At 39.9% G+C, this 17,952-nt stretch overlaps 1 protein-coding gene across 1 annotated transcript in view; it reads left to right on the top strand.

The window, feature by feature from the left end:
• The window catches only part of adgrv1 (adhesion G protein-coupled receptor V1), a 472,167-nt gene that overhangs the window by 168,300 nt on the left and 285,915 nt on the right, over nt 1–17,952 (top strand). The window contains exons 37-45 of the mRNA XM_062025438.1: nt 3,146–3,355; nt 7,413–7,543; nt 7,624–7,723; nt 7,803–7,982; nt 8,057–8,220; nt 10,440–10,527; nt 10,625–10,648; nt 15,209–15,287; nt 15,355–15,493. Coding sequence (XP_061881422.1) covers nt 3,146–3,355; nt 7,413–7,543; nt 7,624–7,723; nt 7,803–7,982; nt 8,057–8,220; nt 10,440–10,527; nt 10,625–10,648; nt 15,209–15,287; nt 15,355–15,493 — 1,115 coding nt within the window. The remainder of the gene's footprint in view (nt 1–3,145; nt 3,356–7,412; nt 7,544–7,623; nt 7,724–7,802; nt 7,983–8,056; nt 8,221–10,439; nt 10,528–10,624; nt 10,649–15,208; nt 15,288–15,354; nt 15,494–17,952) is intronic.

Genomic DNA, 17,952 nt, shown 5'->3' with positions numbered 1-17,952 from the left:
CGTAACGCTAGATGGAGATTGAGAATCACTGGCTTATTGTATCCTCCTATGATGTGTAGTGTCGCATATTAACTGTGTATATTAAATTCATTGCTGACTTAGGCTACATTCACACTGCAGAGTGGGATGTCCGATTCAGATTTTTTGGTCAAATCTGATATTATTATGTACCGTAATTTCCGGGCTGTAGAGCACACTGGTATTTAAACCGCACCCACCAAATTTTAGAATTTTTTGTTTTTGTTTTATTATACTAGCCGCACCGGACCATAAGCCGCAGATATATGCCTGTACTAAAAATGTTTTAAAATATGTATTTACATATCTTAATTGTTTCCAAACGGTGTCTGTAACACGGCAGTAAAACGGCTGGTTAAACAAAACAGAAGTCATCGTCATGGACCCACGAGCTGCGGAAGCTAGCTCTCCAATCAGCTAAACAGACTCAATAACTCCACAGTGATGTTTTGGTGAATTTACGGAGCAATTTGTCAAACTGAAACAATACAAAAAGAATGCCATTGTAAGGTACCGGTAATAATACTAACACAGACACTCGTAAACGTGTTAGCATATTAGCTAATGCTTATGTTGCTAGCGTCATTACCTTACGATAGCACATACAAATATGCATGAAAACATTCCTTAAGACACCACACATGGGATGGTTTAGTAAGTAATAATTGTTTTAGTTATATTGTAAAACTTGTTGCTTGGAGTGATGAATGAAGAATCCTTTCTAGCGGAAATGCGATGGACAAGAATACAGTAGTAGACAAAGCGGGATATACTTCCGGTTTAAGGCGCGAAACAGTAAGTACATGTTCAACCAGCAACTCATCCAAAAGATGGCTCCATAGCACAATAACACCTTTTCAGAGTCTCTGCTTGTGTTTTATGAATACAAAACATTATGGTCGTTAGCAGAGATATAATCCATAAATTAGCAGCACCGTTTTATAAGCCATAGGGTTCAAAGTGTAGGGAAAATGTAGCGGCGTATAGTCTTGAAAATGCCATAATCATTGACGTTACACAATGACAATAAATGCCTTTTAACCCACATGCAGACATGTCATGACGTCACACGTGCTGAAGTGTTTACACAAGTAAACATGGCTCCAATTGTAGTCGGTCTCAGTCCTAGCGCATTTGTAGCAATTTCATGGATTTTGTGCGTTCACAATCAACATCAACTTTTGAACCGCATTTTTACGTGTTAAGATTAAGAAGGAAGAAGGCAAGCATTTTGACTCTCACAGTTAGCAGGACATTTTGATGTCTGCTCCGAAGAGCTAGTGGGCGAGCAGTCCGAGACCGGAATGGTGGAAAATTGGCGTGAATTCCTAAAACATCATTTATTTTGCATCCATTTGATGATGCGGATGAACGTGACCAGAGTATTTGATACATATACGATTTTATAGCCACATACGAAAGAGGCATTGGTCGGATTTGAAAAATATAGTGTTCTGTGGTTACTTTTTGGTTGGCCAACGGTTTACGTTGTATTGCGCACCCTGACGGCAAGTGTGGGAGTCGGTTCTCAAGTATGAAGTAAAGAGACGTAACTTCATTACCTCGCCTGGTTATTGACTCCAACCCAGAATATTACACTGCACATAACTATGCTCCTTCAAAGGCTGTGCTACTGGCTGCAAAGCATTGCACTTTCAAATACAACAATGAGTAGAGAGGAATGTTATGTGTGTATATGTGTAAATAAATGAACACTGAAATTCAAGTATTTATTTTTTATATATATATATATATATATATATATATATATATATATATATATATATATATATATATATATATATATATATATATATATATATATATATATATATATGTATAAGAAATACTTGAATTTAAGTGAATTCTAGCTATAAATATACTCCTCCCCCTTAACCCCGCCCACCCCAAATCTCCCGAATTTGGAGGTCTCAAGGTTGGCAAGTATGCCTGCAGTGTAAACAAGGTCTAACTGTGTGGGGACATTAGCCGGTAGCTCACTAGCAATGGACGGTGCTGCCGCAATATGCGTTTATTCTTTTCAGTGAGGTAAGCTAACGCATGAACCCTTTTGCGGACATTCCTGGCTCTTGCGTTGTCTTAGAGACAAACCTGTTACGGTACAGCGGGGGAAGAAGACGGCACAGAATGCAGGGACGTTGTTTTAGCTCTATTAATTAATATTTACAATAGTATGGAGTGTGAAACTAATCCAAAATGTGTATGTGTGTAAAGAAGTGTAGCGATTATCTGATGAGTGTTAAATGAGAGGCGGAAGTCCGAGTGGGCAAGGCAAGCTCGGAGATCCAGATACAGGCAGGAGGTCTGGGGCAAGAGCGAGGCGTAGAAGTCCGTGTCCAGGCGGGAGGTCGAGATGCAAAGAGGCAGCCAGGGGAACCAGAGGGAATACGGGGATACGAGACACACAGCTCGTCGTCAGGAAACGTAGGAATGCTGCTGGAACGACACGGGAACACGAGACAAATGAAACACGGAGGACGAGAAAACACAGAGAGAGAGAGAGCATAGAGCTTGACACGGGTTGGCTTACTGTACGAAACAGGAAACTACGTTCTGGCCCGGAACGCAGGTCTGCTCTGGCTTAAGAAGTCCAGGGAGCTCATCAGCGACAGGTGTGTTATGTGCTGACTGATTGCCGATTGAATGCAGCCGCCTGCTGCAGCCGGAGTAGCACGCTTGGAGGTGTGCTCAGCGCAGCACACAGAGGAATGCGCACTGGAGTGCGCCCGGGCCGTGACAAAACCAATTGCATGTTTTTACACTCGATTAACCTAAAACTACATAAGTGAATTTTAGCGATTTTAGTGAATGCTACCGACGCAGCCAAATTGGTCGCTTGTCAAACCGGATCTCTGGTCGCATCGGTTTATCTCTCACAACAGCTGGCGCAGTAACTAACGACAACACTGCTCTGCTGACTGAATTGGCACAAAAATCATCCATCCCGTGCACAGTGAATGTGAGGCCTGGCGCACACTGCGTGGACTAAACGTTAGCATATTTTTATTCGTTCTTTAGTAAATCGGAATAAATAAATCATAAATTGAGGTTCCACTGTATATTTTTTTGTCTGCAAGCAACCACTCTTACTTGAATGTGTCTGCAGGTGAACTCAAAAAGACCGTAGAGATTGTAATCAGAGATGATATCGAGCCCGAAGACAACGAGAACCTCATGATCGGTCTTGTTAATACGGAGGGAGGAAGTCGCATCCTTCCCAGCTCGGACACTGTCGACATCGTGATCCTGGCTAATGACAATGTGGCTGGGATAGTGGGATTCCATCCAGCGTCACGTTCAGTCATCGCCAGAGAAGGTGGGTATCCAGTAGAGATCGACCCACTATCGGCCCCGATATTTGGCATTTTGACGTATATCGGTAACAGACTTATTTTTTTTATTTTTTACAACAGATCTTAATCAGCAGATACAATATATGCACATATAATATACTAGTATTTAGTAATACAACTAAATAAATAGTGAAGTACGCTATATTGCCAAAAGTATTTGGCCACCTGCCTTGACTCACATATGAACTTGAAGTGCCATCCCATTCCTAACCCATAGGGTTCAATATGATGTCAATCCACCTTTTGCAGCTATTACAGCTTCAACTCTTCTGGTCTTGGTTTGTCCGTTTTCACTACTGCAGCGATTGTGTCGCTCGACAAGCCTGCGTCCGCAGCACTCGCAGTCTCAACTATAAGCTACATGAAGGAGACCGTGTGTTGTGTAAGACGACGGAGGTTGTAGTGATTTTTAAAATGCAGACAAAAGATGTGGTAGCGTGCAGTAAAAAGGGGATTTATTGATTACGTAAACAAAACAAAAAGCGAGAGCAACAGAAAAGTGCTCTGAACGGACAGACTAACAAACAAAACCAAAATGCTGGAAAACAGCAAAAACACTTACTAGGAAGGTGGAGCAGAGGGCGTCCACAAAGTACGTACGTACTAGAGCTCAGCATCGAACGAATCCTCAACAGTCACCAGTGAATCGTGAGTAATGTCCCGACAAACCAATGGTGTCGCAAGCTCTACTTAAATAGTGCAAATTACAAACAGAAAACAGGTGAGGGGTAAAAAGTGCTCGAGGGCAGGCGTAAAGCTGCTGCAGGAAAGGCAAAAAACACAAAATAAGAGCACAAGATAGGAACTAAAACTACATCCAGAAAATTACCAAGAAACTCAAAATAAAGCATGGCGGGGTGTGAGAAGCCGTGACAATAAAATTGTATAGAATTGAGTAGATGGCAAGGTATTGTGATGTAGAGAAATGCCATATTTTTTCCAATTTTCCCAGGACGTTTCCCATATTTTGAAATGCAAATGTTGATGCTCCTCTTGGACACACGTAATAAAGGTGTTTGTGAAATCCCCTTGTGTTTTTTGGGTTAAAACTAGCGCCGCATTAAACATTATGTCGCTACTGGTCCGACGTTTCCTAAAAAAACAACCTAAAGCCTTGTCCAGCTGTTTTCTGACATACGTTTAAATAACTTTTAGTGCAAATTAATATCAGCTCCAAATGTTTGTTATCAGCCTCCTTGACCACTAATTATCAGTATCAGCCCTGAAAATAAACATATCGGTCGATCTTTACCAGCTAGTTCTAATGTTAGTTTAGTTCAGGGGTGTCCAAACCACAGCCCGATGTCTTCAATCTGGCCCGTGAGATGTCATGTGTTTAATCAGGAAAATATTACCCACAGGGTAATTCATTTAAATAGTCTGATCATTTTGATGCTACTATCAAGTCGCCATCTAGTTGACGATTTGAGAAACTCTGGTCAACGACCTTTAGTTATGCTTTGACGGGAAGTGTGTGGAGCATATTACTTATATGACCCAAGGCTAACAACCTTCCATAGTCATGAGCTAACACAAAAAGTCAACACACATAACACAACCTGCTCACTGAACTTGAACCATAACAAATTTAAAATAACACCAATTTAAATCCATTACAAAGCATGATGGGAAACACTCTACACACGTGTCCATGTTTGGCGCATTTTAGCTGCTTGATATTTCTAATTGATTACAGAACCTTAAGAAGGTCGTCACGGAAGTAAACAAGGTAGGAGTCGAACTTTCATATACTCTTAATATCCAATTATATTAATTATGAATGATATATTCATTATATTAATATAGTATATACAGGCGTCAAATTTGAACTTTTTAAGGTCAAGGCAAGTGTTGCCTTAAAGGAGGGCTCATATTTTAGGGCACCAAGACAAGTTGGAAGGGCACCAAGGCAAACATTAATTTATTTTGATGCAAGGGCTCCAAAACATGTATATATACATATATATATATATATATATATATATATATATATATATATATATATATATATATATATATATATATATATATATATATATATATATATATATATACATATAAGAGTTTGAGCAGAAATAGGTCATATAGGAATTAACTATACACAATAATACATTAACAAAATGATGTGTCACATGAATATTTTTTGAAGTACTACCTTTGTGACCTGAAAAAAACACAAGTAATGTAAAAAAAACTTTTTGATATCAGTATAAAACACAAAGCAGTTTGGCTAATAAAGATGAAGTCTAATGAACGAGCTTTGTTTTTCTCCAACGCCTCCTATTAGTACATCAGTTTGACCAACAACAACAAAGAGTGACACCTCTCACACCTCATACATAATCTTCACAGCCAGCGTTCAATCCGATGAGATGACAAAACATCTGAGCTAGTATTGATGTTATTTGAACACTGATCCAGTTTGCAGTTAAATAAAGTACGAGTGAACATCCCAGTAAACAAAGTAAAGACTTTATAAACAAGTTGGGACAATGTTCGCGACACATCGCCTGCTGCATGTTTCCTCACCTCATTAACTCTCAGTCACAGCAGCTGATGAACGCTGTATGGAGAAAATAAAAACAACAGAAAATAATTTTCTCCTTTGCTGTATACTTTTAGTGTGGGGACAAGTGTGAGTTCAAACCCCAGCCGAGTCATACCAAAGACTATTAAAATGGGACCCATTACCTCCCTGCTTGGCACTCAGAATCAAGGGTCGGAATTGGGGGTTAAACCACCTAAAATGGTTCCCGAGCGTAGCCACCGCTGCTGCCCACTGCTCCCCTCACCTCCCAGGGGGTGATCAAGGATGATGGGTCAAATGCAGAGAATAATTTCGCCACACCCAGTGTGTGTGTGACAATCATTGGTACTTTAACCTTAACTTTAAAGTGTCTCCAATATTGTCCAAACCTGTCTCCATCTAAACACAGCAGTGTGCTCTTAAACACATGGCGGGAAGCGAGGGGAAAATGACGTTAAACCAAGCGCTTGGGTCTGTTTACTCCGAGGGGAAATCCGGGAAATACCGTGTAGTTAGTCCGCCATGATTACCAAGCCAAACGACGCTAGTGCGCATGCGGTTGACTTCGTGTTGCCTAAAATGCATGAATAAATGACGGGTTTTCGGTAATTAAAAAATTAGACGGTATTACTAACCAATAATTCATCGTGAATTATCATTATACCGTTTACCGTTCTCCGCTCATGATGATCTCCTGCTGGCCCCACTATGGACAGGACTCTCACTAATATGTTAGATCCACTATGGACTGGACTCTCACTATTATGTTAGATCCACTATGGACTGGACTCACACTATTATGTTAGATCCACTATGGACTGGACTCACACTATTATGTTAGATCCACTATGGACTGGACTCACACTATTATGTTAGATCCACTATGGACTGGACACTCACAATATTATGTTAGATCCACTATGGACTGGACTCACACTATTATGTTAGATCCACTATGGACTGAACTCTCACTATTATGTTAGATCCACTATGGACTGGACTCTCACTATTATGTTAGGTCCACTATGGACTGGACTCACACTATTATGTTAGATCCACTACGGACTGGACTCTCACAATATTATGCTAGATCCACTCGACGTTCATTGCACCGGTCGCCTTTGGGGGGGGGTCTCCACATCTGCGGTCCCCTCCAAGGTTTCTCATTGTCATCCCATTGGGTTGAGTTTTTTCTTGCCCTGATGTGGGATCTGAGCCGTCGAGATGTCGTTGTGGCTTGTGCAGCCCTTTGAGACACTCGTGATTTAGGGCTATATAAGTAAACATTGATTGATTGATTGATCAATCAATCGATCCATTAACAAGTAAAAAGTCAAGGGCGGTCACGGCATGTTCTAGCCGCGGATGTTGGTCAATTTTTAGGGCTTACGGCAAATGACGAGGGCCCGATGCGGCCCCCAAGTCAAAAAAGTTTGGACACCCCTGGTTTAGTTAATTTGGATTTATTGAACTAAATTGTTTTTGTGTTACAGGTGAAAAGCTTTCCTTGTTAGTTTTGAGGACGGCCCCGGGTCTGGGTAATCTCACGGTGGACTGGGTGATACAAGGTCCCCTGGTAGACCGGACCTTCACTCGTACTTCCGGGGGACTTTTATTTACTGAGGTAAAAACACAAGACGAGGGCGTATGACCTGTGTCAAGGCAAGTTAAAGCAAATTTCTGGTTTTCCGTCATTTTGCACAGGGAGAGCTGACGTACACACTGGTTCTGCAGCTTGTTGATGATGTCACACCAGAGGACAAGGATGAATATGTCGTTTCCTTGACCAACATCCAAACCTTTGGTGAAACATCTGCTTCCACTGTTCCACACGGACCAATTAAAAACATAGTATTCATTTTGGCGGTTTTTTTCTGCTGAAGGCGTCGCCGTGCCAGGACATGCCAGTCTTGACGTTCAAGGAAGTGAGGCGGTGCTGACGGTGGACACCAGCGACGAACCGTTCGGCTTGTTGAGCGTAGCGCCGTCATCCCTCAAGGTGACCACGGAGGAGCGAGACCACACGGTGAACGTCTACGTCAACAGGGAGTTTGGAGCCTCAGGTGAGAAACGAGTTCAGTCTGGTCCAGTCCGCTGCTGAATAATTTGACGCGACCCCTGAAATGTTCTTTCTCAGGAGCTGTGAATGTGACATATGAGGTTCTCAAAGGTTCCCTGCAGGACCTTTCCCAAGTAGAAGGAGCTCTTGCCGAGCCAGGACAAGACTTCCAAGCTGGAAGTGGCTTTGTGATCCTTCAGGAGGGTCAGACGTCTGTGGCCATCCCTGTCACCATATTGGAGGTAAATGGGTTATACTTGTATAGCGCTTTTCTACCTTTTTAAGGTACTCAAAGCGCTTCGACACTATTTCCACATTCACCCATTCACACACACATTCACACACTGATGGCGGGAGCTGCCATGCAAGGCCCTAACCACGACCCATCAGGAGCAAGGGTGAAGTGTCTTGCTCAAGGACACAACGGACATGACGAGGTTGGTAGAAGGTGGGGATCGTACCAGGAACCCTCAGGTTGCTGGCACGGCCACTCTCCCAACCGTGCCACGCCAAACCCTAGGTCGTATTGGGATCCTTCCTATGAAGGGCACGGTCTTGGCAGATTATTTAATTCTAAGGCTGTCTGAATAAAGCGAGGTGACTAGAAAATGTATTCTACAAAAACGGAGCGATTACAAACAGTAGCAAGACCGCTGGGACCAAGCGGTCTCTTAAATTGGTTCGCTCTCCACATATGCATATGTCCATCTTGCTGCCCACGAATCAATACTCAAATATCTATACCGCCGATACCAGTTTATTATGCTCTGATATCGATTCTTAAATAAAAATATCTATATTTTTGATATTTTTTATTTATTTATTTATTTATTTTTTGTCCTGTCCGGCTTCTCAGGCAAATCATATTGTTGATGTAAATGCCCATATCGTACTCTGGCTCCCGCACACACTGGGACTCAAATGTATTGTACACACAAATTCACATATACTCACATACATACATACGCACATACATAGGTACCTACGCTCCCACATACATATACAAATACAGTACATATTTACACACTCAAAGTTCGTACATCCACACGCACATTCATTATACAAACATACACATACAGTACATATACATTCACTGTACAAACATACATATACACATACTGTACATATACACTCACTGTACAAACACATATACACATACTGTACATATACATTCACTGTACAAACATACATACTGTATACACATACTGTACATATACATTCACTGTACAAACACACACGTACATATACATTCACGGTACAAACACACATATACACATACTGTACATATACATTCACTGTACAAGCACACATAAACACATACTGTACATATACAAGTACATATGCACACATACACTCATGCACATAATCAAATTTCATCAAACATATATTAATGTTGTTGCCCTAGGGTAAACTGGGTATAACACATGGCACACTGACAAAGCTTAACCTATTGTTACTATAACAATCTACAAGGTTAATGTAGGTTGCTTCTCTTTCTTCCCCTCCATTTTTCTGCATTCTTTCGTATCTCAAGTTATCATTACGTATATGTATTGTTGCATTTGAACAACTGTATTGTTGATAATAAAGGTAAAGTATTGGTATTGTTCATTATCAATAGCGCTATTTCTATTGGTATTTGTATTGCTCCATTTAATAATGCTCATTGTCATTTCTGTATTATTTTTTATTTTCGCTAACTGCTTATTTGCTATTACTTTTACCATCATATTTGTACATGTCCTATTTGCTGATGTTGCTCTAAAATTGTTGTTGTTGTTGTTTTTGCTGTTGTTGTTTTTGTCTCTCTGTCTTATCCCCCTCTAGTCCCCACATTTTCCCCCTCTGTCTTCCTTTTTTTTCTCTTTCTATCCCCTCCTGCTCCGGCCCGGCTGCACCAAATGATAATATAAATACATTTAATAAAGTCAAATACAAATAAGGCAACAAGAGAAGTATCCTACACTTCTCTTTTGTAAAGTAAATCTGAACAGCCGATATGGGCATCTACATCAACTATATGATTTGCCTGAGAAGCTGGACAGGACACAAAAAAAAAAAAAAGTAAATGCCCATATCGGCTGTACAAATGTACTATTTGTACTTGTACAATTCTTTACAAGTGTATGTAAACTTTTGATCGCGACTGTATATGGCAAATCCAATGACAATTAGCATCGAGCTAGCAGATTTTGAAAAGTGTAGCCTTGCTGTACTTGGGAGCGCTTTCTAACGTCACATGCAACAAAGGTATGGTAATATAGCACCGTTGGATTTCACGTGACTACGTACCCAATAGTTCCAACTGAATTTGGTCGGTATAAAAGTCTCTAATTTGGTACCAACCCCTAATTGGAGGTAAAGACGTTCTGCTCTCACTGACAATACACTGCACGGAAATCAATATGTTGCTTATAAAACAAAAAAATTAAGCTGTAGTCTCTTTGTTGTGCTCTAACAGGATGACATTCCAGAGTTGCAAGAATACTTCCTGGTCAACGTTACATCGGCGGTGCTCATCACGACCCTCGCCACCGTCCCACAACTAGGTATACTCGGCTATGATGTGTTGTTGCACCTTTTCAATATGTCTTAATACTTTCCTCCTACGATGTCTGCCGGCCCTCCGCCACTTTGCTTGAGTAGAGGTTGCGTTTTGCACATTACCAGGTAATAAAGCCTACGCTTCTGTGTGCCGACCGAGACCAAAGTCGAATAGATTCCCTGTTTGAATGTAAAAACTCCGCCACTGTAGTTGATCAGAGCTTGCTAGCAAACGCTTTAGTTCACGCCACTGTCCAGTTGGTGAATGACAACCCAGTGATTGATAGACGGGCTTGTCAGGCTTGTGCTTATAGACCAGGGGTGTCAAATGTGCGGCCCGAGGGCCGGATCAGACCCGTGAACAGGTTTTATCCGGCCCACGGGATGACTTCGCTAAGTATAAAAACTAACCTGAAATTTTTGAATGAAAGAAACAGCTGTTCTAAATGTGTCCACTGGATGTCGCAATAGCAATTATTTGTATATTTGTAGACGATGCTACATATGTACAAAAAAACAAATAAACCACATGATGTTAGTGCACCAGTTGAGGAAAATGAGCAAACTACATAAATAACATCCTGTAATTTGATTTTGATATCATTTTTTAATCTTGATAGATTGAAAATGAACACCAATGAGTTGACTGATGAACATTATCACATCATTTATTCAGTTAAAGTTCAAGTTAAAAGTACCAATGATTGTCACACACACACTAGGTGTGGCGAAATTATTCTCTGCATTTGACCCATCAGCCTTGATCACCCCTTGGGTGGTGAGGGGAGCAGTGGGCAGCAGCGGTGGCCGCGCCCGGGAATCATTTTTGGTGATTTAACCCCCAATTCCAACCCTTGATGCTGAGTGCCAAGCAGGGAGGTAATGGGTCCCATTTTTATAGTCTTTGGTATGACTCGGCCGGGGTTTGAACTCACAACCTACCGATCTCAGGGCGGACACTCTAACCACTAGGCCTTCAGAAAATCTATATAACGACAAATAAAGATAGAATACTATTTTTTTTTAAATAATATTTATTCATTCATTTGTTAAGGAAACCATAATACAAGTACTGAGAAGACAGACACTTTTTCTTTTTTTTTGTCCCCCCCTCAACAAAAAAAAGTATACTTTTTTTTTTTTTAAATACAAAATTACAGAAAAAATAAATACAAGTAAAATAATATCACCCCCTCCCACCCCCCGTCCTACATTTCAGTCACAGTGGGTAGCAATGTACTGCCTTCCTCTTCACCACAAACAGAAAGAGAATCACAAATACACGAGGCGGTATAGCTCGGTTGATAGAGTGGCCGTGCCAGCAACTTGAGGGTTCCAGGTTCGATCCCAGCTTTCGCCATCCTAGTCACTGCCGTTGTGTCCTTGGGCAAGACACTTTACCCACCTGCTCCCAGTGTCACCCACATTGGTTTAAATGTAATTTAGATATTGGGTTTCACTATGTAAAGTGCTTTGAGTCACTAGAGAAAAGCGCTATATAAATATAATTCACTTCACTTCACAATAACTGATTAAAAGGAAAAAAAAAAAAAGAAAGGTAACAACAAAAATACAAATCAAACATACAGAGAAGTGTCACCGAATAAACACAGCAACAACAAAGAAAAAAGGGTTACGGTAAGTGAAAAGGTTAATTGTCAACAGTGAGTGTCACAGGTATCCTATAGTTTCTTTAATTTAGCTATGTAACTAATCATGCAGCCCCAGGTCAGGTCAAATTGTTTTGGTGCACCCCTCAGATTATATTACATTTTCTCTAAATCTAAGAAAAACATGAGGTCCTTAAGCCATAGGGAGGCTTTGGGGGCAAACTGTGATTTCCACTCCAATAAAATCCTTCTACGAGCTATTAATGATGCAAAGGCGATACTATCCCTAAAAGTCTGATTAGTTTTTTGATAGTTTTTGGTGGAATTCCAAAAATAGCCAATTCTGCACAAGGCGTCAATTTAAAATTGAATGCATCTGTAAGATGTTTAAAAATATTAATCCAGTAGGCTTTCAGACAGGGACAGGACCAGAACATGTGTCATGTTTGCCGGAGTCGATTGACAGCGATTCCATGTATCTGCAATATTGGCATACATTTTGGAAAGTTTAGCGTTAGTAAAATATATGCGATGGACAACTTTAAACTGTATTAGAATAAGCTTTGAACAAGACGTGCTATCATTTATTTGTATCAATGCAGATTTCCAGTCTTTGTCATCCAAAACTTTGCCAAATTCTGCTTCCCAGTCGTGTCTAATTTTGTCAAGAGATGTCTCTTTAAGATGGGAAATTAGGATGTACATTTTAAGAAATTATACCTTTCTGATTTGTGGGGATTTCCAGGAGTGAGTCTATTACAGATTGAAGTGGACTACTGGAAAAATTGATTTTGCAAAGTTGCAGATTTGAAAATAAAGATAGAATACTATTAACCGCGACATGTAAGTGTAAAAAAATAAAAACAACAACATAATGATTTGTACAATTTCAGAATGTGCTTGCACTATTTTTAAACAAAGAAAACAATTTGAAGTTGTCTTTATTTTTAAATTATCGTGCCGTGATTTTACCAGTCCGGCCCACTTTTGGAGTAGATTTTTCTCCATGTGGCCCCCAATCTAAAATTAGTTTGACACCCCTGTTATAGACACTTTCATGGAAGTAGTCATGTGGTGATGCTCTCCGTAAAAGAGACATTTCTGGGTCCAAATTTAAATATGGAAGCTCAAGCTGCTTTCCGAGCGGGGGTGCCCAAAGTGCGGCCCGTGGCTAACTTCAGCCGTTTAACCGTTAGCATTCTAAAAGTAGCATGCTCGATTTTTTGCTAATTTTGCAGGTTTACTGTACACTTAGGTCATATTTTGGTACTCGACTGAATGATACCAGTTAGCATGCAAATGTTACTCCTGTATACTAGCTGTTTTTTGTTTGTTTTTTAGCTAATTTTGTAGTAATACATGCCTTAACTGGGGGTGTTTGGGGACACCCTTTCAAACCTCAACAACAACCCAAACTCAGCACCCATCGCCCCTCCAAGAAGAGTGCTGGCGATCTGGGAGATTGCTTGTGCTTTTATCTCAGTAGTCAGCACGCTCACCTCTCACTCTGGCGACCTGTGGTCGCACCGAGCACTAGGAAACAGCCGAGAGAGAGAGAGTACACAATGGCGACACGAAGTGGAGCTGATTGTGATTGACCGCCGTGAACACCAATCATTGCATTCCCCCGTCAAAATCGGGGGCCCCTGATTGGGTGGGGGCCCCTGGGCTTCAGCCCAGATAAGCCTTGGTTATACACCTCAGTCGTATTTTGGTACTTGATGCATGCTAACGTGAGCAGGCTCACATTTTAAACCTCAGGTACAAACCTCAGAATAATATATGTTAAAGAGGTTCATTTAGCCTACTAATGTGTATTTATAAATCGTTGATTTATATAGGCTAGTAAGGTAAAGTTTTGTACCTGACAAGTTTCGGCTATCTTGCTTCTGCAGCCTTCCTCAGAGGTGTCACGTGATGTTAGTGTGACGTCATCTGTGACGTGTTATATGTCAGGTACAAAACTTTACCTTACTAGCCTATATAAATCAACTATTTATAAATAAACTCAGAATAATATGTTTTGGTAAGTACCAATTTTACAGTAAAAAATGTTAGCATGCTAACATTAGCGTGCTAGATTTTTTTTTAACCTAATTTAGCAGGTATACCAAAAAGTCAGGATTTTTTCTGTCAAAAAGTCAGGATTTTTTCTGTCAAAAAGTCAGGATTTTTTCTGTCAAAAAGTCAGGATTTTTTCTGTCAAAAAGTTGGGATTTTTTTTCAGTCAAAAAAATCAGGATTTTTTCAGTCAAAAAATCAGGATTTTTTTCTGTCATAAAGTCAGGATTTTTTTCTGTCAAAAAATCGGGATTTTTTCCTGTCAAAAAATCTGGATTTTTTTCTGTCAAAAATTTGGGATTTCTTCTGTCAAAAAGTTGGGATTTTTTCTGTCAAAAAGTCTGGATTTTTTTGTCAAAAAGTCGGGATTTATTTCTGTCAAAAAATCGGGATTTATTTCTGTCAAAAAATCGGGATTTATTTCTGTCAAAAAATCGGGATTTATTTCTGTCAAAAAATCGGGATTTCTTCTGTCAAAAAGTCGGGATTTTATTCGGTCAAAAAATCAGGATTTTATTCGGTCAAAAAATCAGGATTTTTTTTCTGTCAAAAAATCAGGATTTTTTTTCTGTCCAAAAGTTAGGATTTTTTTCTGTCAAAATGTTGGGATTTTTTCTGTTACACCTTGGTGTCATATATTTTTGTATTTCACTAATGCTGACCATAAGCATGCTATTGTTAGCTTCGTAGTGTTAGCATGCTAGTTTTTTAATAGCTCATTTTGCTCATATTTTGGACGCTATCTGGCCAGCTAGCTAACTGTTAGCATTTCAGTTCAGCTTTGGCTCTTCAGCATTCATAGAAATTGTCTACTGAATATGCATTTTCTAGTTAAAAAAAAAAATCGATATATTGTACAGGTTTTGAAGGCGAAAACTACCAAATTGGCCCTTTGATTGGTCAACTCTTGGGCACCCCTGGTTAAGAGCGTTGGCAGTTTGCAGCGCAGAGATGCTAATGCTAAACATTGTGTTTTTAACCATGTTGTAAATTAATCTCTAATCCTACGCCACAGACACTCAGGGTTTGGTGGCCGAGGTCAGCATTGCTGCGAATGACGGAATCAGAGGCGTCATTGAATGGACAAACACAATGTAAGAACACGCTCAGGCTCAATGTCAAATGCGTTCGGTTCAAACGTTATTTTTTTGGTTTTTCTAGGTTTGAAGTGAATGAAACATTAGGGATTCTGACGCTAGTGGCCTACAGGAACAAGGGCGCGCATGGGAATGTTTCTCTTCTCTTCTATGCCCAAAACCTGGAAGCTCAGCAAGGCCTGGACTACAACACCAGTGAAACGGTACAACCATGCAAACACTGTGGGTCTGATCTACTAAAGGTTTGCGCGTACTAAAACACGTATATGCAGAATACATGCAGATTATTAGAACGCCCAAATTTGTAGGAGGAGATGCAAATATAATCACTTAGCCCTCACAATGTGATTTGTCAAGCGTGAAACGGTTTTGCGTCTATATGTAGCACATTTGGAACGTTCTTGCAGCAGAGGCACGTAAATACGACCGCTCGCAAAACGGTGCATCCTGTAGACCGGGGGTGTCAAACTTATTTTAGCTCGGGGTACACATGGAGAAAAATCTAGTCCCGAGTGGGTAAAATCATGGCATAATAACTTAAAAAACGAGAAAATTCCCGCGGAAATTTTCATGGGCCTGCTGTCTGTGCCCTGAACCTCTGGCCAGGGGTTGGAGGAAGCCGGCGTACTTATAAGATGGTGCTGAGTGTCGGAATTCGTGAGTTTTAGGTTTAACCGTACAAAATGAGCTAAAGAGCTAGCCTAAAATGTTAGCATGCCAACATTACCATGCTAATATAAGAGGTTGGCATACTTCCAATATGGCACCATGTATCAAAAATCATATTTTAAAAAAAAATTTGCAGTGATTTTGTCCTTCCCACGCTGGCCTGTTGTCTTTATTGAGTTAGCAAAAAACATATACAGTACAACATGTACAAGCACATATGCGGACACACAGTCATGCATATAATCACATTTCATCAAACATATATTAGCGTTGTTGCCCTAGGGTAAACTGGGTAACACATGGCACACTGACAAAGCTTAACCAATTGTTACTAAAACAATCTACAAGGTTAATATACTTGGCTTCTCTTTCTTCCCCTCTATTTATCTGCTTTCTTTTGTATTTCAAGTTATCATTATATATATGTATTGTTACATCTGAACAATTGTATTGTTGATAATAGAGGTAAATTATTGTTATTATTCATTATCAATAGCGCTATTTCTATTGGTATTTGTATTGCTCCATTTGTAGTGTAATAATGCTCATTGTCATTTCTGTATTGTTATTTATTTCACTAACTGCTTCTTTGCTATCACTTTTACCATCATATTTGTACATGTCCTATTTGCTGATGTTGTTCTATTGTTGTTGTTGTTGTTATTGTTGTGTTTGCTGTCTTATCCCCCTCTTGTCCCCACAATTTCCCCCTCTGTCTTCTTTTTTTTTCTCTTTCTATCCCCTCCTGCTCCGGCCCGGCTGCACCAAATATCAATATAAATCCATTTAAATAAAGTCAAATACAAATAAGGCAACAAGAGAAGTATCCCACACTTCTCTTTTGTAAAGTAAATTTGTACAGCCGATATGGGCATCTACATCAACTATATGATTTGCCTGAGAAGCTGGACAGGACAAAAAAATAAAAAATAAATAAATAAACAAAAAAAAATCATAATTTGTCGGTTTAAACATACAAAATTAGCTAAACAGCTACCAAAAATGTTAACATGCTTCTATAAGAGACGTTATCCTACTTATCAAAAATGATCATATTTAGGTTAAAACATACAAAATTAGCTAAAAAGCTATCTTAAAATGTAAGCATGCTAATCTAAAAGATGTTAGCATACTCCAAGCAATCCAAGGTTCCGCAGCCTCCGAAGCAGAACCTCCAGGTTCTGTAACAGCTTCTTCCCTCAGGCCGTAAGACTCTTGAACGCATCATAATTATCCCCTCAACTCCCCCCAAAATGGATTAACTCGCTGGAATAAAAAAGACAATATAACATACATCCATAAATGTGGACGCATGTAAAAAAGTGCAATATATTTATCTGTACAGCAACCTATTTATTTATTTATTTATATATGCACCTTATTGCTTTTTTATCCTGCTCTACCATGAGCTTATGTAACGAAATTTCGTTCTTATCTGTACTGTAAAGTTCAAATTTGAATGACAATAAAAAGGAAGTGTAAGTCTAAGTCATACTCCAAGCAATCCACAATTTGTATACTATCACTAATAAACAGCGTAAATACGTAGTATCCAAACAGGGGTGTGTTGACGCGGCACATAGCTCCGCCCCCTCTGAAGTCATGCGCACTCTCATGGCACGGGATACGACACATTTAAAACAGCAGTTTCTTTCATTCAAAGATTTAGGCTTATTTTTACTCATAAACTCATCCCACGGGCCGGTAAAAACCTGTTTGCCGGCCTGATCCGGCCAGCGGGCCGTACGTTTGTCACCCCTGTTGTAGAGGGTCAGAAAGTGGCTTGAAAACAGTCTGTAAAACATCATCTATTCCAAATGTTGACCAAAGAACCACTATTACATGTTACGTAGACCCCAAGGAAGTGGTTTAAAGGTAGAAAAAATCATAATATGACTCCATTCAGGGCTGATCTGGATATTTACATATCTATTATCTGAAAAAACTTCTTGCAACATGCATTTTCTTGCGACTGGATCATTCATTATTGGAT

This window comes from Entelurus aequoreus, linkage group LG17 (assembly GCF_033978785.1).
Source record: "Entelurus aequoreus isolate RoL-2023_Sb linkage group LG17, RoL_Eaeq_v1.1, whole genome shotgun sequence".
In the NCBI taxonomy this organism is placed as follows: domain Eukaryota; kingdom Metazoa; phylum Chordata; class Actinopteri; order Syngnathiformes; family Syngnathidae; genus Entelurus; species Entelurus aequoreus.
Note: the sequence above shows the minus strand (reverse complement) of the source record. Positions and strands in the feature narration are given on the sequence as shown.